Source organism: Mustela erminea, chromosome 2, assembly GCF_009829155.1.
Source record: "Mustela erminea isolate mMusErm1 chromosome 2, mMusErm1.Pri, whole genome shotgun sequence".
NCBI lineage: Eukaryota > Metazoa > Chordata > Mammalia > Carnivora > Mustelidae > Mustela > Mustela erminea.
In genome coordinates, this window is record NC_045615.1 from 153,859,319 (window position 1) to 153,885,248 (window position 25,930).

General features: G+C 35.6%; 1 protein-coding gene across 1 annotated transcript; it reads right to left on the bottom strand.

Annotated features, from left to right (window-relative positions):
- Positions 1 to 202: 202 nt before the first annotated feature.
- On the bottom strand, positions 203 to 8,498 carry CSN2 (casein beta). Its single transcript, XM_032332039.1, has 9 exons — positions 8,449 to 8,498; positions 6,175 to 6,237; positions 5,432 to 5,458; positions 5,292 to 5,318; positions 3,993 to 4,016; positions 3,852 to 3,896; positions 1,834 to 2,454; positions 1,206 to 1,247; positions 203 to 490 (listed from the first exon to the last, which is right to left on the bottom strand). The coding sequence occupies exons 2-8, from the start codon at positions 6,223 to 6,225 to the stop codon at positions 1,242 to 1,244; spliced, it is 801 nt and encodes a 266-aa protein (XP_032187930.1). The 5' UTR covers positions 6,226 to 6,237; positions 8,449 to 8,498; the 3' UTR covers positions 203 to 490; positions 1,206 to 1,241.
- Positions 8,499 to 25,930: the final 17,432 nt, after the last annotated feature.

The window sequence follows — 25,930 nt, forward strand, 5'->3', positions numbered from 1 at the left end:
CCCTCTTTTCCTCCACTTTTTGATATTCTTTACCATTCAATTCAAAACATCCTATTCAATTTCAGTTCCTCCATGGCTATGTTTAACACCAATAATCTGAAATTGACAATAATCTTAAGGCCAACTCAGGTTTAAAAAATTATAATAAAGACAGAGAAACTTAAATATGCCTCAAGGATTAATTTATTGAAATGACTGGCTAGGAAATAGATACTTAAATAATAACGAACACAATTCCAGAAATATACATATTTTTCCCAAGTTTAGGGTATTTCCAACTCAAAATTAAATTCTGATGTATTATTGAATTACAATTTGGAAAATGTAGAGTTTATAAGTCAAATTCAGATTAAGATGAATGCCATATAGTACATAAAATAAATAAAAGACAAATTTTTCATATTTTTCCATGGAGATTCATACAAAAATGATCAATTTTGCTTTCAGGATGCCAAGTGAAAAGATGCCACATTTCCAGTCACAGTCAGTTCTGTAGAATATAAAGAACATATAGAGTTTGTTATGTTATATACTGTAACTATCCCTCCTCATTTGTAATTTTGGTGTGATTAATTTGCAAGGCAAAATTTTGTTATAAATGCAAAATGTTGAGACCTACCTTGGAGGCATATAAAAATTCCTGTATGACTAAATATCAGCTGATATTGGTTTAGTGAACTGTCTAGTCTATCATGATCACAGACAGAGTTGTATTTTATAAATCCTAAAGTTATATTCTCTCTTTTTAAACCTCGTACCTGAAATAATTAATTTTAGTTTGGCTAATGAATTAAAAGATAATGTGTACATTTTAAATGAGATTAAAAACAATTGAAGTTATGAAGCCTAAGTTAGAATAAGAATGAAAGTGATCTTTTAAAAAATCTCAAATACATTCACATAAAAGTAGGAAATACTATTTTCAGTTTTTCCTAAAAAAAGATGACAATCAAGTATCAGAACATAGGCATTTGAATGCAAGCCAGTCAAAACTGTCAATAACACATAATTAAAATCTGATACATACTCTCAGGTCAGTAGATGTTAGTCAACCGTAAAGACATCCATGATACTTGGATCATTAATAAATAAGTTGGTATATTGATAAAGTTTGTCACTGTCTTGGACTTATCCAATAGGATGAAATGTAAAAAGATATTATCTATAAAAAGGTTCAGTCTAATCTCCAAATTCCCAAAACTTACCAAAAGTGAGGAGGGGACATTAACGTTGAAATTCTCTTAAACCTTAAAACTAAAAAAAAAAAAAAAAAAAAAAAAACATTAAAAAAGCAAAATAAATTAATATACAATTTGCATTTGACAAAGACACATTCCTTAAGAATTCTCTGAGAATGAAATAGTCATCGAAACATGATGTGAAATAAGGCATTTGCAGAATAGACACACACAAGGAAAACTTCAAAATTGTAGAAAATAATAAGCCTTCCTTATTCCAAGGCCAGACTATCAAGTTTAATTCCAGCTTTAACAAGCCTTATTCCTCTTTATCCAAATTCTCAACAGACCAATTAAATCAGAACCTTCTGAAATAATTTGTTCCCAATAGTATCTTCTACATGGAAGATCAGAATAATCATATCAGAATCTCTGCAGGTAGTCCCAGACATTGGGATTTTGGAGAGAAAAAGTTTTACTTCTACGTATTATGGATTATGTATTATCTATTATGTTGCTAGTATTGAGAATCACCAATCCAAACAAAGCGCTTTTAGATCCATTCATTATTCATTTATTCTTTCATTCTCACATTTCCTCTATCACCGTATTCACGTGGTAAGTGAGAAAGCAGAATTAGTAAGTTTGGACTTACAAGAGCAGAGTTGTAAACTGGGGCAAGTGGTTGAGTCACTGGATGGGCCTCAAGAGAAGGCTGCTGGTACAGCAGAAAGGCTTGTAGGGGCATGTTTCTCTGGGGGACGGGCAGCACTTGCTGGGGAAGAGCCTGGACTTTGGACTGTGGGATGGACAGCAGGGGCTGAGGAGCAAGCATGGGAGTCTGAGGAAGAGGCTGGGGGATCTGCTGCATCAGGGGCTGGAGCAGAGGCAGAGGCAGAGGCTGAGGCATGGGCAGGGGCTGGAGCAGAGGCAGAGGCAGAGGCTGAGGCATGGGCAGGGGCAGGGGCAGAGGCAGAGGCTGAGGCTGGAGCTGAGCAAAGTGCAGATTTTCAGGCTCAGCAAGATTCTGGATTTGGCTGTTCAAAAGGGGCGCTACTGGAGATTTCAGAAAGGGCATCATTTTGCGCGTCGCAAGGATGTTCTCCTTAATTTGGGGGACCTGCACTGTTTCAGGGTGAGGGAGAGGCAGCACCACAGCGGGCTGAGCAAGAGGCAGGACATTCTGTGGAAGGATAGCAAAGGGGATGGAATCGGCATTAGGAACGACCAGAGGCTGTTGCTGGGCAAGGGGGTGGATTTTATTCTGGCGTTCATCCTGGAAGGAAAGAAAAGAGTGTTTGGGTCCATGATTCAGTCGTCACAGTCATGCGTGATGATCTAAGCTACTGCCTTTTGAACAATCGTAATTGAGTGAAAAGAGGGAAGAAAAATCTTTTACTGATTTGATTAAGAAATTATTTTCAGTCAGATGAAGAAGACTAATGAGTAAAATGTTCACTGAGGGATGCCCCATTGCCTCACTCCCTTCATAGGTGAACCTACAGAACAAGCTGAAATCAGTGTCTGCAGATTCCAAGGCATTTCACCTTGTTCTGAATCGCCCAGATAGCTCTAGCTGTCCACTTCGGTCTTCATAGGCACAGACTTTCAACATAATGCTTTGATAATAGAGCAAATCGTGTTCATATAATGAAGATCTATTTCAAGAGGCTGAGAGGGATTACTACAAGGTTTATTTGTTGTTGCTGCTGTTGTTTTAATGAAAATTAAATCCTATTTTACAGCTTCATTCAAGGAGCTACTTAACACCAGCCATCTTCTAGCACTACTTCCCTTGGGAGAAGGTAGTTATTTTGAGTTTTTCAAGAGGCATCAATTTGTAAATTCATTTTGATTTAGGAAATATTGGCATAAGTCCCAAACCGTACAACTTCATTGATAAATAGGGAAGTTGAAATGCTACAATTAGACACATGTTACCACAAGTGTAATTTAATTAAATGAAGAATGTTATGTTTTCAAAGAAAATCTTTAATTTTAAGCAAGCTCTACTGCTTAATAACTGTGTGATACTGTCAGACAATTATGTACTCAATTGTTCTGTACCTCATTTCTTTCATCGGTATAATAGAAATTGTTTTAAGAACTTCATGTACTTGTAAATGTTAATATAAAACCTATAAAATGTTATATAAAATCATTAAATATTCACTGTCTGTCAGCTTATCAAGCTTGGGATTAGGAATATTCTCAGTTTATAGAAAAGAAAATTAAGTATAGAGTAACTTGGGGCCAAAATTATACAGCTAACGAATGTGCCGGATTGCCTTCTCATTCTCTTTCATTGGAGTATCCGTCTTGAGACCAAAGGGAACCTAGTTCCCCAGCTAGAAATGTAAGTAAATCAAGAATTATTCTTAATTTTTTTTATACTCTGCAAATTGATTGTGAATTTGAAAAATGCATTTATGTCTTAAAAATATCTTGCCTTTGTCAAATCTTAATCTCTTTTTTTTCTGATTCTGTTTTCTTTCTTTTTTAATTTAATTTTTTTTATAAACATATAATATATTTTTATCCCCAGGGGTACAGGTCTTAATCTCTTCACTGGCATTTATCTTATTATCAATTCTATAGCATGAATATGTACATATTTTATATATATTATATTTCATAATAATTTTAGAAATATTCTTATCATAAATGAGTTACCTCTCTTTGCTGCTGTTCCTCACGCTTAATATTCTCAAGTTTCTGCTAAAAACCAAATCACATATAAAGAAATGTTATTGCCTATAAAAATTAAATGTAGGAAATTGTGAAAATAAGTACATTCAAATATGAAGGTGTTACCTTGTTGATGTGCGTGATAGATTCCTTCAGAAAATAAAAATAAAATTAGTTTTAGTTTTATGAATGTTCTGTATTTGTCAGTACAAATCAGAAAATGAAGGCACATGATAGGTTAAAATGGACACCTTGTTTGATAATATTAAAAACTCAGGATAACTGTTGAAATTTAGATGTTGCAGTGTTCTGCATAAGCTTGATGTATAAAAGAAAAATGAATTCAGTTACATAAGAAAAGAAAATCAGTGAACATAGTACAAAAAGAGGTATTTAATAGATGCTAATTTTTCTCTATCACTATGCTCCTCTCCTAGGACAAAAAAAAAAAGATTGCTAATATTCTATCTGATTCTAGGAGAAAAATATTCATTGAGAATATGAATTTTACCTTTTAATTCTTCTGATCATTCTTAGGTTGCTTATTATACTTATACTTCAAATTAATTATAAGAAGTAGATGCGTCCCTTAATGGTCTGATAGCTTTGTACGGAGGCAAAGTATACTGGTGTACAATTTAACCAGTAGATAATGACGTATCCAAAAAGAGTGGTACCAGGAGAAATGCCTACCTGATTCTCCCCAGCAGATTTAGGACTACACTACCTCTTGCCATCTCTTATTTTCTAAAGTTATAAAATGTGTCCATTTGCATGTCTGCTCACATAGTCTGTTGCAAGCTCTTCACTGTGGACATCCCTCTTTTCCTTGGTACCACAGCTCCTAGTGAATGTCTGATCCACAGACAGCACTCAATAAATATCGGAATAGGGAATGAGAACAGGGTAAAGAGAGCTCAAGACAGGAAAGAAGACTGTACAGTTCTTTAAAAAGGGAAGGGGGGGTTACGATGATGTAATTTCAAGTAGTACACCAACTTAGAAAGTGCTAGAATACTGAATTCTCCAGATATTTATTCTGTCCTTACATATATACAATGGAAAAAAAATAATAGAAGTTTACATCAAAACTTATGTCAGTGGGTGCCTGGGTGGCTCAGTGGGTTAAACCTTAGCCTTCAGCTAAGGTCATGATCTCAGAGTTCTGGGATCGAGCCCTACACTGGGCTTTCTGCTCAACAGGGAACCTGCTTCTTCCTCTCTCTCTGCCTGCCTCTCTGCCTACTTGTGATCCCTCCCTCTCTGTCAAATAAATAAATAAAATCTTGAAGGAAAAAAAAAAAAAAACCTTATGTCAGAACAGAGCTGCTTTGATCTAACTGTCCTAATGTAACATCATAGAAAGATAGCACAAGATTTTACTGTTCCAAAACTGGGAACTTGCCTCTAAAAACATTGTCTTACCTCACTGCTGGAAAGGCTTTCCACAGTCTGTAAAGGAAAAAACAAAAAAATAAAACAATCAACAACTGGCTTTTCCTAGATCATTATAGAAGGTTAATATTTTATGATTGGAAAATTTTTTGTGAATAAAAACATCTTACCTCAGTGGATACAGTGAGTTCTTCCTTCTGTAACAGAAAAAAACAAAAAACACCATTTTGGTTTCATTATTAAACATTTTTCCTATTAATTTGTATCTTCTTTATGCAGAGCTATCTATTTTACAAGTTTGAGAAATAAAAAATTCTTATTGAGAGTCTTGAAAGGTAGCTGTTTCTATATCTTTTATATTTAGTAAATTTGTTGATATATTTTTATCTTATGTGAATAAATAGTTTTTGATGGGTAACAAGGTTATTTTACTTTGTTTTATACAGTTTATTATGATTTCAGATATATTTGTGATTATAATTATTGCCTGATACTCCATCCTCTCAATGTCTTTGGGTGGACACAGGTAGAATTGGTCCCAGTGCCATAAAGTAAGAGATACATATATTTTATTACTGAAATAATGTATATTTATTTAGGTTACACATGCCTTCAATCATATCTGTGGAATATTATTATTGCCATTTTTATATCTGTTTCTCTTTCTCTCTCTCTCTCTTTTTTTTTTTTTTGGGTCTGTTTACTTGTCTGTCCATTTGCTTTTCCTTTAGGAGCTGGTGGCACAGTAGTTTAGAAAGCATTTGACCCAGATTTATGCCCCTATTGTTGATTTTTTTAAGAAATGCAATGAATCTGTTGAAATTCTGCTTTATTTGTACTTTAACAATGTTGCTGGTGTTCTCCTCTAACATTGATATTCCATTATATCTTAATTATTTAGATATTTGCTTACCTCTCTTGCAAGAGCAAGAGCCACCAGGCAGGCAAGGATGAAGACCTTCATGGCTGTCAAGTCCTGTCAAGGGGAAAATGAAGGAACAGTAACATATTGGTCAATCTATTTTCTTATTTAGCTAGGATTACTTTCCTTGTAAAGGAACTAAGGATAATACATAATAAAAGTAACTGCACTTAAAAAAATACTAATAGAAACTTTATTAAATAGGCAGGGTCAAAGCCTACTACGGTTACATAATCTTACATACCATTTTCATACTTCATGGCCAACCACTCAGATTTTTTCAGCCATCACCTCTACCCTACCTCACTCTTTTTCATCTTATTCATAGCACTATGGTTGTTTGTTCATTTTGTTTTGTTTTGAAAGACAGAAAAAAGTCATAAATATTTACAGAAACATTTATTAGTTGATTAATTTGTTCAAAAATATTTATTTAACACTTTTTATTGCCAGACATTGTCTAGGTGCTCGGATGATAGCAGCAAATAAAATATTAAGATTTTAGCCCTGATAAAGCATCAGTTCTATCTGGAAGCAATTCATCAAAGAAAATGTTTACAAAGAAGATCATATTTTCTTTTTATCTATTTTTTTCTAAACCAAATGGTTTCCATAAATATTTTTTAAAATTATTTCTCCTTATTTCCAATTAGAGGCTTTCACTGGAGCATTTACTTTATTTCCTCCGCTTATTCAGATGCTCACCGATTGGTTTGTCTCCTCTCCATTTGTACACATGACTCAGTCCACATCCCCGCACATCTAGTAATGGGCCCTCTCCCTTGTGCCACATAACTTTAGAGATCATAGACTGTATTTTTTCTCTGATTTCTTGATGATTTACAAAATATTAGATCCTCTTGACAAACCCTCAGTCCAGGCCACCTCTTCTTGTAGTGTAACATGATATACACATTACCTTTTAAACTGAAATGTCCTAAATACTTGATTTTGTTGCATTTCTATAATTTCTCATACAACATAATGTTTGTGCTACTAATATCACTTGGCATGCAATCTTCAATCTCAGATATTTATACTAAATTTCTGAACTAAAAAAGTTTCATGAAAAATGTCTCTAATCCATCTGCAAAATATCCTTTCCAATATTTGAAGCCTGAAGATTATGTTCTTTCTCTAGGAAAATATTTTTTTCCTAGATCTTTCTCATGGGTACTATGTAATTCTTAATTTTGCTTTGCCTAAGAACTCCATAAGTTTTCAAATAATTTCTTATTGTCAGTACTCAAAAAAAAAAAAAAGAATATAATATCTTATTAGAGGTCATTATGTGTAGGAAGGATCTCATTGCATTTTCTATATTTTATAATTAGCATTTTGTATGCCAATCTTCTAGCCAGAACTTTATTTTTTTTTAAAGATTTTACTTATTTATTTGACAGACAGATCACAAGTAGGCAGAGAGAGAGGAGGAAGTAGGCTCCTTGCTGAGCAGAAAGCCCGATGCGGGGCTCGATCCCAGGACCCTGGGATCATGACCCGAGCCGAAGGCAGAGGCTTCAACCCACTGAGCCACCCGGGCGCCCCCAGAACTTTATTTTTAACCAACAGATTCTAAAGTACTTTTCTTTCAAATAATCTTTTTCCTTTGCTTTTGTTTCCAAGTCATCTCTGTCTCATCTAAAATTTTCTTACAAAGTAAAACATTTTTTTTCTTAACTTAATTCTGTATTTCATATGTCTATTTTGATATTTTGAAGTATTATAAACCAAATAATAAAGCGGGATGTTGGGAACAATAAATAAGTTTGATGAATACATATTTCTGAAAAAAATTTATGAACATATCAATTAACACACATCCCCAACACATCTTGCAGTTTCTTGACTCAATATGCTCCCTCTAAAACTACTGTGGGATAAAGGTTTTCCATTAATTATTCATACCCTCAAACGATAATTTAAATATATCCTTTTTTATTGTTGCTCTATATTTAACAAAATTGGAAGACTTATTAATTCAAAAAATAGATTTTTTAATATAGCCTAACTGGCCTTGTACTAAAAGAATAGTAATCATTGTTAATACATTTTTTAGACTCATAAACCTCATAGAGTCATAACTTTTACCAAATCTCTATAGACATTTCTATTTTTTTAATCTAAGTGCTGAAAAGAGTGTCAGTACTACTTTAAATAATTTCAAAGACTATATTTTAAGTGGTTATTTTCTTCACATAACTCAGCCTCATTTGAAATAAAGGTGAAGAAAGAATACATCAAATTTCAATCTAAAATTCTTACCTGTTTTCCAAGGTGGAGGACAGGAAGTGAAGGAGAAGCTAAGTAGATGATGGTCTGTCTGCTTTTGTGGTGGTTTATATACTGTATTTGGTGGTATGCTAATTTTTCAGTTTGAGATAAAATCAATAGTGAGCTTCAATTCCAAGAAGTTCACATGATTAGAATATGATTTCTGCCTATTATCTGTCCCCAGAAATTCTAGGGATTATTCAACAAGGGAGCAATTCACAAGCTAATAAAGGAAATCTGTCCAGGAAATGTAATTGTCTAATAATTAAAACAATGACTGGAAGACATTGAGACTGGCCAAATCCCCAACTTATTAAATCTCTTTAGCACTTGGTGGGTCCTCAAGATCTTACTTGTGGGGAAATTCTATATGAACATCAGATATACAAAGGCTCCACAAAGGCCACAATTTCATGCTAACCTGAGCAGTTGCTAGAGTTTTATGCTGAAGTGGAGAAAATGACAAGAGAGCAGGTCCATGATGGTAGTCTAGTCATGTAAGGCAAACTGCTTAGCTCCCAGGATGACCCAATTTTGCAAAAAATAAATTGTTCACTTCTAACCAATAATCTGTACACAAGAAGAATAAACCTTCCTCTGTAATGAAACATCTCAGAAAAAGAATCTATCTGGATAGCTGATATAGTTAAAATTCTTGGTAAATCTGTTATAAAATTTTTCAAAATGTCACGGAGACTTATTTACTTGATAAATACTATCTTTTTCTATTTCAAGTATAGTAATAATCTTTATTTTTTATACTTATGATCACCCCTATTCCAGGCGCTGTGCATTTTACAGATATTATCTTGTATAATCTTTACAAAATCATCATGGGCTCACTGTCCTTTCCAAATTTTTGTTGAAGAAATTAGGACAAGAGATTGAGTAACTTGTTCAAAATCATAGTTTGTGGATGGCAAAGATACCGTTTAAAACTAGATCTATCTGGTTACATGTATTTCTGTTTGATCATATGCAGTATCATGGTTTAATTCCCTTTATAAATTCTGTTATAAAATTTACCTTTATGGGCGCCTGGGTGGCTCAGTGGGTTAAGCCGCTGCCTTCGGCTCAGGTCATGATCTCAGGGTCCTGGGATCGAGTCCCGCATCGGGCTCTCTGCTCGGCAGGGAGCCTGCTTTCTCCTCTCTCTCTCTCTGCCTGTGTCTCTGCCTACTTGTGATCTCTCTCTGTCAAATAAATAAATAAAATCTTTAAAAAAAAAATTTACCTTTCAATGTAGCATTTGTGCTTAAATGTATAGAATTTAATTATGCCTGAATTGGAGGAATAGAGCATTGGTGCTCAGTGTGAGCATGGAACTGGTCATTAAAGAGCTGCTATTTTGGTTAGACCTCAAAAGAATAAGTAGATTTTTTAAAAAGATTTTATTTATTTATTTTTCACAGAGCAATATCACAAGCAGGCAGAGAGGCAGGCAGAGAGAGAGGAGGAAGCAGGCTCCCTGCAGGGCAGAGGGTCCTATGCAGGGCTCGGTCCCAGGACCTTGAGATCATGATCTAAGCCAAAGGCAGAGGCTTAACTCACTGAGCCACTTAGATGCCCCAAGAATAAGTAGAATTTTAAGAGATAGTTAAATGTGAATAAAATATTTTGACTAAAGGACAGACAGGAGTTTGAAGAGACAAATACCAGGTTTGACGGGTTCTGTACTTCAAGTTAAACAGATAGTATAGAATATAAGTTACTATTGCTGGGGTTTGATGGAGTTAGATCATACGGCCTTTGAATTTCAATTATGCAGGGTGACATAATTCACTGGAAATGAGGGAAGACATTAGAGATTTGAAAGAAGGAAAGATGGTGAAATTTCTTGAATTTTATGACTTTATGAGAATATCTCAGGGTAACCTAGTAAAGGAGGTTATTATAGTAACATGTTATTAACATGTTATTACAATAGTCAAATATAGACATCATGACAGCTACTAGAAAGATGGTCCTGGACATCTTAGGCAATGAGAAGACAAATCTGTCATTAAAACATGAGAAATGTGAGAAATCAGGGAAATGAATACATAACATATGCCTATGTGATTGAAAAGTTAGTTATATTGTAAACCAAGATAACAAACCAGCCTGAAATTAGAAAAGGTTAAACCTTGAACTTTGTGAGTTTGAAGGTGTCCAGAAGGTAGCGTCAATTAAACGTGATGCTCAGAGTAGTCATAAGTACAATTGGAGAGATTTTTTTTATTGTTCCAGACAAAGGAATAAATTAATTCAAGTGTTTCCTGTTATTCAGGGGCTGGTAGAGCAAAAGGAAATGGGAAAAATACAAAGTATCAAGGAAAAGAGAATAAAAGGTCATGGAAGTCATGGGAGGGAACAGCCAGAAGAAACAAGTGGAGTTAAGAGTGAAAAGGCAACACAGTTGGGGACCATGGTAGAAACAAGGGGAAGGGTTTTGGACACAGAGAGTCATTATCACTGAAACAATTGGGACGAACTGCAAGTGGTCAGGAAGCAAGTACTGTGGGGAGAATTAAAAGCAACATGTTTCTTTTGAGATTTTAGAAGAGGAAGTAAGGACACCCACGGAAGGGTATTTGTAACAACAGCGATAACCAGAGTCACAGGAAGGTAATTTTTGGATAGAGATTTGTGGCTCAAAACAAAGAGGCCAATAGTGAGAAAGCTGAAAACCCCCAAAGGTGTGGGAATAAACGTGATGAAGCAAATTCCAGTAGGATTGGGGTCATGGCCAAAAGAATGAGGCCTATACAAAATGTACCAGTTTTCCTGAGACAGGAGAAGAGGAGGAGAAGATGAGTCAATAAAATACATACTTTGAAATACAGGACAGAGAACGTGAAATGAAATGATCTTAATTTTCCAGTGAGGTGGTGGATGGGTTCTCAACTGACAGGGAGGTAGACAGTGATGGGTTTAGGATATTTAAAAATGAAGAAAATTCTGGTTAATGTGAAAATTAAAAATGAAAAAATATATATCTATAGCAGTAATATGCTGTTGAGATGTTGAGATTAGCTACCATACTGTTGCATGTGTAGCAAGATTGTTTCAATATAATGTCAACAGGTCAAGAAAATTGTCAGGGTGGGAAGAGGGGGTTGACTGTGTTTGGGCCGAAATGACTCATCATGAAGTATTGGTTGAGCTAGGAAGGCAGAGAGGCCAGTAGTTGAGTGATAAACCAGAACACTAAAAAGTGTTCACATGACTAGAAGTAGGGAAAAAGGCAAAAACCTAATGGCCTAATGAGAATAAGCAATGTCTAGAAGTACAGGCAAGAGGTTTTGACCAGAAGAGAATGCCAGCATTTCTAGAGGGGAACTTCTGAGTGATGGCTACTTCCAGAGGATAGTCATGCATGCAGGATTCTGAAGATAGGTGGGCATGAAGGAAAAGAATGAAGTGTATTCCATATTAAATGTCTGTTTTTGCCAGGCATTTTGCTAGTTTCCAAAAATGCAACAGCAAATAAAAAGCTGTAATTTTTGTCCTGAAGGAGATAAGAGCCTTCATGGGAAAACAAATATGGAAACCCACTTATTATGAAATGTAATATTTTTTTAAAGATTTTATTTATTATTTTTGACAGACAGAGAGATCACAAGCAGGCGGCAGAGAGGCAGGCAGAGAGAGAGAGGAGGAAGCAGGCTCCCTGCTGAGCAGAGAGCTCGATGTGGGACTCGATCCCAGAATCCTGGGATCATGACCTGAGCCGAAGGCAGTGGCTTAACCCACTGAGCCACCCAGGCGCCCTGTAATAAATATTTTAATAAAGCCATCATAAGGTATAAGAGACACAAAGGAAATACCTAGTTCATTTTAGCCAATGGATGGGAGAATAGGTTGGAGCTGTGAGTCCTGAGCAGAATCTTGAAGCCAGATGAAAAGTTTGACCTGAGGACAGAAGAAAGCGTTAGGCTAAAAGGAAAGGAAGAATGGAGCCTTGCATGTGAGAAATGAGTAACTACAACTTAATCAAGTAGTGAATCTGGGAAATGACGTGCAAGGAAAGCATCAGATGGAGAAAAGAACAGAGAAAGAGGAAGGGGTGAGGTACCGAAGGGCAAAGCATCCCGGACTCCCAAGGAAAATGAATTCTATTTTGTAGACAATGGGGATTTTTTTTGAAGGGTTTTAGGATGGAAGGTGACATTTAGAAAGAACTGCTTCTAGAGAGCGAATGCTAACAGTACACATGTATGAAGATGGGATGCTCAGGTGTGCGCCCTTTTCTTTTGCAGTTCGTCAGTGTTTACCCACTAACGCTTGTGGAAGAACGGAAGATGGAAGGAAGAAAGGAAACTGAAGCACAGAGAGGAGCAGGATGGCTGGAAGTACCACAGAAGAGTCTGAGGCAGGCCTTGAAAATGCTTCATATGGGGGCACCTGGTGGCTCAGTGGGTTAAAGCCTCTGCCTTCAGCTCAGGTCATGATCTCAGGGTCCTGGGATCGAGCCCCACATTGGGTTCTCTGCTCAGCAGGGAGCCTGCTTCCCTCTCTCTCTGCCTGTCTCTCTGTCTGCTTGTGATCTCTGTCAAATAAATAAATAAAGTCTTAAAAATATATACTTAATATGTACCTACTTACAAAAGAAGTCTTCAAATTTCTTTGCCTCTTTAGTGGTTGCTGTTCATAATGTACCTGTCTGATTGTGTAGAACAGTACTTATTTTTTTTAAAGATTTTGTTTATTTATTTGTCAGAGAGAGAGAGCACAAGCAGGCAGAGTGGCAGGCAGAGAAGCAGGCTCCCTGCTGGACAAGGAGCCCAATGCGAGACTCCATCCCAGGAGCCTGGGATCATGACCCAAGCCGAAGGCAGTGGCTTAACGCACTGAGCCACCCAGGCATCCCAACAGTACTTATTTTTACAATATTCTTTTTTATCATTAATAGATAGCAGATTTATTCAGGACTTAAGCACAGATAGATGCCCTTTACAAGTAAATGGGAGGGTATTAACCCAACGGTAATGTAACTTGGATTCATATCATACTACATGTGTGAGGGATGGGACCACTCCTGGTTGTTGTACATGTTTTATATTGCTTAGAAAACTTAAGTCAATATCTACTATTTATTTGAATTATTGAGCTAATATCCATTCTAAGGTTATATTCATATTGAACCAGGAGGAAGCTGCAAAAAGAAATGATGAAATGACCCCGGTGTCTTAGGTCCAAGTAGAAAAGACCTTGGCTGGCCAGAGTGCTCTCCCATATTAGCCCTCGGCTGCCAAGGCCACTGGCAAAAAAGTGTAATTTCTAAGAAAAGGAATAAAAAAGCAAGCAGTCCATACTCCCTCAACATTTCCTTTTTATTTTCTTAGCAATATGCTGGACATATTGTGCAATAAATACAGCTTTTCCCTGTAACTCTCCCTCACCAATTTTGAATTATAGTAGTCAGTATAGTTATGGACTCAACTGGGCCAGAAAAAAGGCAAGTAATCAAGGAAATCACTAAAAATAAGCCAGAGAAAGAGTCTTGCCCAAGAAAAAATGGAAAAGCCAGAGATTTAAGATAAGCATCACGTGGTAAGCATCAAAGTCAATGAGAAGTAAGGAACAAAGGATCGGATGGACACCCCAAGCCTTCCCTATGCATAACTTAACAGTTTCCAGTTATATAAAGTAAAACGAGAATTTCACCCACTGAAATGTTATGTGACAACCCTGGCCAAAGAGCAAGATACAATCAAAGCCAGATGTAGGCACCTGGCTAGCTTAGTCCATAGACTCTGCAATTCTGGATCTCAGGGTTGTGAGTTCAAGCCCCATGTCCGGGGTGGAGCGTGCTTAAACACAACACGAGCAAAACAGAAGCAAGATATAAAATGTCCTAGGACTATTTGTCATAAACAGAATTTGTCCAACTAAAGTTCTTTCCTGTACTGGGTGTGAATCTGAACTATGCAAGCATGAGATTTGGGTGAGGCATAAAGACCTGAAACCTTGTGAATAGCATCCTGAAGGAAGAAAATAGATTTTAAAAATGGGATCAAGAGTACCATACAGGGACCAAAAATGTTCAGAAAATAAGGAGTGGAAGAAACTCTAGATATCATTTATATGATGTTTTAGATATAATTACAGGTGAGGAATCTTAGGACCTGAGAATTTGCATTATTTGCTCAGGATGCTACAGCTATTTAGAGATAAACTGGATCCTAAAAATCTTTTTCCTTAGTAATATTTGAGAAACTGTTTAATAACTTCCAAAACACAGTCAGGGATGGGGGAAGGAAAATAAAATAACAAATTGTGTAGATTTGTATAATGATCTAGGTGTATGAACAATATAACATATAATTGGTTAACTCTTACAACTTATTAGGTAAGAATAGATATCTTAGCATTATTTATTTAGATGGAATATTTTAATTCTTTCCAAAAGATTGTTTGAATATAATAAAAAATTGTCTGTTGGGCTGCCTGGGTGACTCAGTGGGTTAAGCTTCTGCCTTCGGCTCAGGTCATGATCTCAGGGTCCTGGGATCGAGTCCCGCATCGGGCTCTCTGCTAGGCGGGGAGCCTGATTCCTCCTCCCTCTCTCTCTCTCTCTCTGCTTGCCTCTCTGCCTACTTGTGATCTCTCTCTGTCAAATAAATAAAATCTTTAAAACAAACAAAAAAAACTGTCATTGCTCCGGCCAAAAACTACTAGTCATCTTTGACTCCTTTTCCTTTTTTTTTTTCCCCACCCAGGTTTGATCCACTAGCAGATTCCTTTGGATTTATTTTCTTTTTCTTTTTTGTTTTTTAAAGACTTACTTATTTATTTTGGAGGGGGGGGGAAGGGTAGAAAGAGAGGGAGAGAAACTAAAGCAGACTCCTTGCTGAGCTCAGAGCCTGACATGGAGTTGGATCTCCTGACCCTGAGATCATGATATGAGCTGAAACCAAGACTTGGGCCCTTAACTTATTGAGTACCCCCTTTGGCTCTATTTTCAAATGGTATCCAGAATCTGACACTTTCACTACCTCCACTGCTACCACTATGATCAAGCCACCATTATATCTTGCCTGAATTATAGAAATAAACTTTCAGATTGCCTCGCTGATTCTTCCTTTCAGGTTATTTTTATAGAACAAGTCAGGGTGAAGCTCTTAAATGCAATTCATAGTATTTCACTCTATTACCATACACTTTTCCATTGATTTCCTGTCACTCTCAGATGAAAATCCAAAATCATTAAAATTACCTAAAATAACTTACCTCATCAGGCCCCCCGATTCTTCTCTGACCTCATGTGCTCCATTCCCCATATACTTTCTGTTCTTATCCTGCTGGCTTCTTTGCTATTCCGTGGGATCTCTAGGTGAGCTGTTACCCAAGACCTTTCTGCTAGCTGTTTTCTCAATCTAGAATTCTTAACCCCTAAGAGTCTCTTATGGTTTGTTTCTTTCTCTCTCTCTCTTTTTTTCTTTTCTTTTTCCCCTTCCCCATATGTTCATCTGTTTTGTTTCTTAAATTCCAAACATGAGTGAAATCATAAGATGATTGTCTCTGATTGACTTTCTCCATTTAGTATAATACTCTCTAGCCCCATCCACATCATTGCAAATGACAAGATTTCACTCTTTTGGGCTGAGCAGTATTCCACTGTGTATATACCATTTCTTTATCCATTCTTCAGTCCATGGACATTGGGCTCTCTCTGTAGTTTGACTGTTGTTGATAATGCTCCTGTAAACATCAGGGTGCAAGTACCCCTTCAAATCAGTGATTTTTTTTATCTTCTGGATAAATAACTAGTAGTGCAATTGCTGGGTTGTAGGGTAATTCTATTTTTAACATTTTAAGGAAACTCCATGCTGTTTTCCATAGTGGCTGCACCAGTTTGCATTCCTACCAACAGTGCAAGAGGGTTCTCCTTTCTCTGCCTCTTTGCCAACATCTGCTGTTTCTTGTGTAGTTAATTTTAGCCATTCTGACAGGTGTGAGATGGTATCTCAACGTGGTTTTGATTTGTATTCCCTGATGATGAATAATATGGACCATCTGTCCTTTTGTCTATTAGCCATCTGGATGTTTTCTTCAGAAAAGTGTCCATTCATGTCTTCTGCCCCTTTCTGAACTGGATTGTTTTTTGGGTGTTGAGTTTGATGCGTTCTTTGGATTTTGAATATGTAATTCTATTTTATTAATTTAAATCACTCATTTGACCTCTACAATTCCTTGAATTTGTATTTTCTGACTTAACATCTTTAATCTCCATAATAATATTTTCTATTATAAACATTATTGCTAAATTCTGCAATAACATGTACACAGACTATGATTCTATGGCCATAATCTTATAGACATAAAAATTGAAGACCAACATTGTTTTTTCATTCTATAGTGCTACTAAGTAGTGGATATGAGTCCTATTATACTATGTGGTTTGTCATTCACGCAGATAAGTGTTTATAATTGGTAGATGGTTACCAGGCTTCAGTTCATTTATGCAAATACTGAAGCACATTTATTTTTATAAGGATGCAATTTTATTACATATCTAAATGTTTTTCAGATACATGTTCAGAGAAAACTAGAAAATACATCTGGGAAATTCTTTTTGCCTATAGCCAGCTAAATCTATACATGTAAGAAAGTGAGCCCAAGAGAGAATAAAAACTTCCCTGAAACACTGAACTAGATAATGGCAGAAGTGAGTCTGCATAAAAATATAATGTTAATAGTCAATATACATACTAACATTTTCACTTCCTGTTATCATGTTCTGAGTCATCCTGTATAAAACACTCTTTAGAATATGTGAGTACAAAAATCGGGCAGAAAAATAATAGGTGATCATAGTAATTTCTTAGAATCCGAATGGGTAACTGATATTTTAAACCACAAAGCAACCATATTATGGAGAAACAAGGTTTAAACAGTGTTGAGATTTTCCACTGCCTGGAGTTTTTGTCTTTCTTTTGGAAAACAAGGTATATTTTCATACATCTTTTCTCTCATACTTTTTACCTGTGAAAAATGTCTATACAGCCAAATATTACTTGGCAGAAAAATACAAACAATATTTTTAAAGATACTAAAATATTTTTAAGAATTCTTTTTCTAATTAGTTTAATACTCTTATTTATCATTTTTATGAGGTTTTTTTTCCCAACAGAATTGACAAATATAAACTAGAAGCAGTATATTGTGATAGTTTTATTTTTATTATTATATTCCAAGATCTTGCTTTTTGATGGTAGGGCATTCAAAATGAAGATTTTAGAAATTCAGGAACCTCTTCATCTATAAAGCAGTGAAAAAAATCAACTTTACAATAGTCTTGTGCAGATAATACACATAATACACATTCAGAACTGTCTAGAAGAATGGCAGATACTCAAGGATTAGTAGATCTTTTGTTTTATTTTTTAAACCAACATTTTAAGAATATTTCTTTGTCACTTTTTTCTTTTTATTATTTATTATTTAGTTAGTTAGTTAGTTTTTTTTTTTTTTTTTAATTTAAATCCCAGTTAGTTAACAAACAATGTAATACCAATTTCAGGTATACAATTTAGTGGTTCAACACATACATAAAATAACCAGTGCTCATCACGACAATGTCACTTAATTTTTTATAACACAGTCTATTTCATTAATATAAAGGAAATCCCTAACTATAGGCATATCTTGGAGCTAATGCGGGTTCAGTTCCAGATCAACACAATAGAGCAAATATTGAAATAATAAAAGTCAAAAAAGAGTCAAAGAGAACTTATTTGGTTTCCCATTGCATATAAAAGTTATGTTTATACCTTGTTGAAGACTACTACAATAGCATTATGTCTAAAAACCAAGGTACAATAGCATTATGTCTAAAAACCAAGGTACATACCTGTATTAAAAAATACACTATTTCTAAAGATTGAAAACCATCATCTGAGCTTTCAGTAAGTTGTCATCTTTTTTCCAGTGGAGGGTTTTACCTTGATGCTGATGGCTGCTGACTGATCTGGGTGATGGCTGCTGAAGGCTGTGGCTGATGTAGCATTTCTTAGAAGAGGATAATGAAGTTTGCCACATTGATTGACTTTGCCTTTCATGAATGATTTCTCTGTAACATGTGATGCTGTTTGATAGCATTTTACCCAGAGTAGAACTTCTTTCAAAATTGGCATCAATCCTCTTAAAACCTGCTGCTACTCTATCAATTAAGTTTATATAATATTCTGAGTTCTCTGTTGTCATCTCAACACTCTTCACAGCATCTTCACCAGGAGTAGATTCCATCTCAAGAAACAAGAAGCCACTTTCTTTGCTCATTCATAAGAAGCATCTCCTTCTTTAAAGTTTTATCGCAAGACTGCAACAATTCAGTCACATGTTTAGGATCCACTTTTAATTTTAGTTCTCTTGTTATTTCATATACATCTGTAGTTACTTCCTCCACTGAAGTTTTGGACCCTCAAAGTCATCCATTAAGGTTGAAATCAACTTCTTCCAAACTCCTGTTCATGTTGATAATTTTAGCTCATGAATCACAAATGTTCTTAATGACATTTAAAATGATGAACCCTAAGCATATACCCTCCCCAATGTCCATAATCCCACCCCCTTCTCCCAAACCCCCTCCCCCCAGCAACCCTCAGTTTGTTTTGTGAGATCAAGAGTCACTTATGGTTTGTCTCCCTCCCAATCCCATCTTGTTTCATTTATTCTTCTCCTACAGAGACCTGTACCCTTGGGGATAAAAATATATGTTTATAAAAAATAAAAAATTATAAAATGATGAACCCTTTCCAGAAGTTTTTCAATTTACTTTGCCCAGATCCATCAGACAAATTACTATGTATGGCAGTGATAAACTTACAAAACGTATTTCTTAAATTATAAGACTTGAAAGTCAAAATTACCCCTTGATCCATGAACTACAGAATGGATTTTGCATTAGCAGGCAAGGAAACAACATTAACCTTATTGCATCTCCATCAGAACCCTCGGGTGACCAGGTGCAATGCCAATGAGACCCACAGAGAGGGAGAAAGGTGTTGGAGCTGGTTGGTGGTGCAATCAGAATGCACACACCATTTATTAAGTTCACCTCTCATATAGATGTGGTTCATGGTGCCCCAAAGCAATAACAATAGTAACATCAAAGATCACTGATCACAAGTCATTATAACAAGTAATATATAGTGGAAAAGTTCAAAATATTTCAAGAATTGCCAAAATGTGACACAGAGACATGAAGAGAGTGAATACTGTTGAAAAATGTCACCAATTGACACTTGATGCAGGGTTGTCATAAACTCTCAATTTGTAAAAAAAAAAAAAAAAAAGACAAAATATTGTGAAGTTCAGTAAAGCGAAGTTCAATAAAATGAGATATGCCTGTAGAAGATTTTGAGAATCACTGTAGTGAATAAACTTGTTGCCCATCCTTAAGTGTCAGATAATACTGAAGATGTTCCTATGAGAGTGTTCTTTGTTATGTGAATATAAACCGAATGCATATGGCTAGGGAAAATACAATTTCCATTTGCATACTTAAATTTACATTTATAGAGGCACCTGAGTGCTCAGTCACTTAAGCATCTGATTCTTGATTTTGGCTTAGGTCACAATCTCATGGTTGTAGGATCAAGCCCCACATCAGACTCAGGAGGGGAGTCTGCCTAAGAGCTCTCTCCTCTCCCTCTGCCCCTTCCCCTGCTCTCTCTCTCTCTCTCTCTAAAATAAATTAATCTTTGGGGAAAAAGCATACATATATATAATCGTATCAAAACAATCCAAATAATACACTATTTAGGAAAGAGAAATTATGCAGCTTACTGCTTAGAAACTATTTTGCAGTGAAACTCTTAATTTAGACAATTGAGTGCCTGTACTTTCACAGCCTTTAGTTTGTCTTAAGTATGGGTAACAAATATTTTAATTTTTTTAGGGAGAAAGATATAGCAGGTATAAGATAAAGGGGAGTAAAAACTACTTTTGCCATCATTTTCTAAGAACTTAATGTTGGATTTGTATATCAAGTATTAATATCAAGAAAATTATTTCAGGGGTGCCTGAGTGGCTCAGTTGGTTAATGGGTTGCCTTCAGCTCAGGTCATGATCCCGGGGTCCTGGGATCAAGCCTTCCTCTCCCTCTGCCTGCAGCTCTGCCTCTTTGTCCTCACCTCTCTCTCTCTGTCAAATAAATAAATAAATATTTTTTAAAAAAGAAAATAAAATTATTTCAGCTTTCAACTTTGACTTTTGTTGAGAGGAGATAGTTGCTAAATATTATTAACTGGAACATAAATGATAATACTAATTGAAACACGTTTTTCCCGGGAATAGTTTTTACTAAAATAGTTTTTTACTAAAAATAGTTTTTACTATTTTATCTAAAGTAGTTTAGTGTCTTAAGAGATGTTTACACACATACCATTCTCTATTTAAAACATGTGACAAGTTAATTAACTTCATTAAAATTCCAAAGACCCAAACAATTGCAAAAAGTAAGAAATGTATTAAAGAGAATAGGATTTACTCCAGATATAGAATTTTGAATATTTATATAGTAGATGACTTTGTAAATGAACATGCATCAGTTAATGTTTCCCGGTAAAATATTGTGAAGGTCTTTCCCAGTAAATAAAAACAAAACAAAACCCAGAAAGATTCAGGTTGGCTTTATGAATAAACCGAAAAATTAAATTCTTTCTTTTTTATTTCTATCTAGAAGAACATTGAGGTCCCCTCCTCTACTGAGATAGAGACGTTCATTAGCAATACAATTTTCAGCACCAAGTAACAGATACTGCATTCTGTGAAATTCAATACTCAGTTGTCAGAATGTATAGTAAATTTGGGGAGGGTATGCCAACAACGCATGCTTCTAAATGTACCAGATCAATTTGTCCATTGTCAGAATCCTTAAAATTTTCCCCTCTAATTTTCTGGAGGTCATTTAATAGTAGTGATGTAACTGGGTGATGGACATTAAGGGGGGCATGTGATGTAGTGAGCACTTGGTTGTATAAGACTGATGAATCACAGACCTGTACCTCTGAAACCAATAACACTTTTTATGTTAATTACTTGAATTAAAATTCAAATTTTAAAAAAAGAATAACATGACCTGATGTCTCAAAATCAAAGTCTCTTTGAAGCTATTTTCTTACCACGGGCATTCTTAGTGCCTGGAGACACGTGTATCTCAGTGAAAGGACACAGGCTTTGGAACCAGCAAATTTATCTTCCAAAAATAGCTCCATGACTTTTTTTGTGTGTAATATTCATTAAGTACTTAATCCCAGGCAGCAAGTGCACCATCAACTGACATACAAACATGGAAATAAACTGTTGACTAAGGGCTTTTGTGAGGATCATTTCAAATAATATATGCAAACTATATAACACAATGCCAAGAATGCAATAGATGTACCAAGAGTATTAGGTGTTATTCTAATCATTATCTTATACAATGTAAAAATGTCCTCTAAAGATTTTATAACAGAAACTGTGTTTTACATCAGTGCTTTCAAACCATAATCCTCGCACTGAAAACCCCTCTGATTTTAGTAAGTTCTCACTGCTATTTAGAACTTAACATTCTTCCACCATATGAATCATTATTATAGCCATGTATCCACTAAATACTTGGTCCCCAGCAATTAGGAAAATAGGTTGGCATTCATAAGAACTATAAATTATTCTCTAGGACATTGTTATTTTAATTCTATCTTTATCCCATATAATAATCCAAATAAAGCTTATGAAACAGGCTTAAAGGAAGAATTTGGAAGGAAAGAACATTCTATGAATAGAAAATATGTGCCTGGTACTATGCAAAATGTTCTTTTCATATTAATTTGGATAGTCCGGCAGTGTAAGTGATGCTCAGAGAGATTAGGCAACTGGCTCAGAATCCCAAATTCCAGTGAATAAAACCAGGAGCAATTATAGTGAGCTTCTTTGACTCTGAAGACCAGAAATGGAAAAAGAAATGATACATTTAAATACCTTGGTTCTTCTTTAAAATTCTTCTTTTACTTTAGTACAGATAAATTTTCCTTTTTCTTTCAGGTATTTTCCCCAGGGTGAATGAATTGATCAGAAGATTTCTTCAATTTTGTACTTCACTCTATAATGTGATATTATTTCCAGTGATTTCTATATAATTTCATTCTGCTTTTGCCAGGTCTACTTAGAATAATTTAGAAATTATCTAAATAAATGAAGTTATAATTCATATTGTTTGATCTCTCTTTTGCAACTTGGAAGAAATTACATGAAGGGTGATTAATAATTTTATTTTTCTGTATTTCCAAATCTACCACGTTCAACAGAAGTTCACCAGGCTATTGGTGATATAGCCAGGCTATTCATCCACAGCAGATAGCCATGAATCCTTGGAATCCCCTGAAGGAAATTACCTACCCATTTATTCCCACTTTGGTATGTTTGACATTTTGGATAAGTATATTGGCCTTCTGTTACAAAAATAAAGATATCAAATAAAGGGAAAAATTCCCAAATTCTCACATAGAAATTTGAACAAATTTAAGTAAAATCTCCAAGTCAGTAATTAAAATTAAAACATGTAGTTAAATATAGTAGTATATGGTTATAATAATAGTGATAAAGAATTGCATTTATATTGAATTTTAATTTCCTACCACTAACATATATATATATAAAACTTGATTTCTGCAGGAATTCCTTAAGGGGAGAAGATATAGGTCATATTAATTTATTTTACAAAAACAGTCCAGAAATTAAGAAGTAGAATATCTGTAATAAGTTTGGTTAATATCCAAATTATCTTATAGATTCAAAAATAGAAAAAGAAAATTTTTTACTCTGATGAAAATTATTAGGATCAACTGCCTTAACTTACATCTTAAAATTAAATTGCTGGTCAAAACTAAATATATCTAGGGGTGCCTGGGTGGCTCAGTGGGTTAAGCCTCTGCCTTCGGCTCAGTTCATGATCCCAGGGTCCTGGCATCGAGCCCCGCATCAGGCTCTCTGCTCAGCGGGGAGCCTGCTTCCCCCTCTCTCTCTGTCTGCCTCTCTGCCTACTTGTGATCTCTCTCTCTCAGACAAATGAATAAATAAAAAAACTTTAAAAAACTAAGTATATCTATAGTAAAATAATAAATGGGTAAAAAGGGCCAACATGACAAAATATGGAACAGCAAATCCAAGAGGAATTGCTGATATTCACTGAGTATTAACACGTGTCAGCCACAGTTCTAAACCCTCTGTCAGTATTAACCAGGTTCATGCTCACATACACCTGTGAGGTTGTGAACTTTCATGCCCAATGTGGAGGTGATAGCAACATGCACAGGGGGTCTATATTAATTGCCCTTGATCACAGTGTAAGTAATACGTGGAAGAGGCAGGATTCCACCCAGGGGTCAAGCCCAAGGGCTCCTCCTCTGAAACACTCCACTGCTGAGGCTACACTGCACACAGGTGTCAGCTGGAGATTAATCTGAGGGATGGTTTTTATCTGTCATGACATTGGTCCACAGCTGGGTTCTCTTCTCCAGTTTGGTCTTCCCAGTATTGGAAAAGGATCAGACAACCTTTCCAAATAATGTTATGTGATAAAAATAACATCCTTGATGTGGGTTGAAGTTGGGCTGTATTGTCTGAATAGGAACATTCACTTTGCTGTCATTCCTAAGTTCTGTATTTTGCAATTGCTTATCACTCATCCACTAGCGGAGAGACTTGATAAATAGAAATGAGTTACCGACTCGCATGCCCTCAACTTCATCTTTAGAATGAGAAAAACCTTATAAAGAAATTTACTAAGTGTTAAGTTAGAATTATGAGCACAAAGAGGGTGTAATATGGGAAGGTCAATTGATACCTAGATTAGGGTCTGATATGACCTTTAGGAAACTCAGACAAAGCAAGAAATATCAGGAGGGCATCTAAGGCAGAAGTAAATGAAATTGATAGAATATTTACAGAATAAGTCTAAAATAAAGACATCCAGGGACATCTGAGTGACACTCTCGGTTAAGCACCTCACTCTTGGTTTCAGTTCAGGTCCTGATCTCATGGGTGGCAAGACTGAGCCTCACTTTGGGCTCTGCACTAAGTGGGGCTTCTGCTTGAATAATCGCACCCTCTGCTCCTCACCTCATGCTATCTCCAAAATAAACAAATCTTTAAAAAATGACATCTAACGGAATCAATTGTGAAGGAGTTGTTTTTAAAGATAGTTAAATTTTCAAAGGATACTTTGATTGATACAAGTGTTGGACATTCAAATTAAACCAAGAAATTATCATTTAAGAAGTAGGAATATTTTTTGTGATCAACAAATGACTTTGAAATTAAAACATTCCTTCCAGTGTGTTCAAAGATACAAGTATTTTTCATTTAATGGAGGCATTAAATAGAACCATTGCAGAATCTGGCTATTATCTATCAAGTCTTTAGTTATTTGCACAACAAATACATGCTCACAGTCTATTATGTTGGTACTAGGATATTAATTAGTAATACATACATATATATATAATTGTATTTCTGCAAAGCAGAATGTATGTTTGAATGTTTATATGTATTATGCACATATATATGTGTACATGTATATATGTATGTCCATACATATGTATGCCTATCCTCAAATATAAATTTTATTGCTAATCAAATATTTTCTCTTTATTCATAGGTTTGACTGGAAAAATATCTTCTATAACTTTCCCCATCTATGACATCACCTGGGATACCAACCTGTCTGACTGTTTGTTGAAAAGGCAATAATCCCGAACCAAAGCAAAATTGTGTGAAATATTGTCTGTATTTTTTGTACTCTTTCTTTCTATCACATTGGACATGCTAGGCATGGATTGTGGTCTCATTTAACTGTATTGATGATCAGCTAAAGCCTCTGTAGCATGATTATTCAGACAGAATCACACATCTCTTGCCAAAACATTAAAATTTCAAATGCATTTTTAGCTGTATGGTCTTTTCTCTTTCTCTATCCCTCATACATAGAGATGAGGCCACTGTTACTGGCATACTAACCGACACCACATGGACAGCCCTGAAGCAAAGACCCTCAATCTCAAGTGTGCCTCTCAGACCCAATCTTCAGTTTCTGGGGCCCACTATGGCTGTCCCTCGGCAGGATTTAGTCCTCACTGTAACAGCTCTGTGACTGTTTCTGCTCCCAGGTGTCTCGTCCAACAACTTTTACCCAGATTCTCAAGTCTGCAATCACAGTCCCTGCCTGCCAAGGTGAGAGCCCAGAACATCACCCCTCTAAGAATCCAGTACAAACGTCAGGACCCTAAACATTCTAAGGCCTTCCATAGGTGGTTAGACTTTTTTTCAACAAATGTCGAGCACATATGTGAGGCCAAACTTTTCTTCTGGATGTTGTTGTATGACAAAAAAAAAAAAAAATAAAACAAATTCCTGGCTTCATGGTGTTCACCTTCTAATGACTGGAGGAAGACCAAAGCAAGAAAAGAAGCAGCAGGTACTATGCCAAGTGCTGATAAGTGTG

Bases quoted from the DNA above. Each gene is read 5' to 3' on its own strand.
- CSN2 (XM_032332039.1), bottom strand. From the start codon at position 6,225: ATGAAGGTCTTCATCCTTGCCTGCCTGGTGGCTCTTGCTCTTGCAAGA. The intron at 5,459-6,174 runs GTAAGCAAATAT...TTTCTGTTACAG, and splicing joins CTCTTGCTCTTGCAAGAGAG to AAGGAAGAACTCACTGTATC. The intron at 4,017-5,291 runs GTAAGACAATGT...TATTTTCTGAAG, and splicing joins AAAGCCTTTCCAGCAGTGAG to GAATCTATCACGCACATCAA.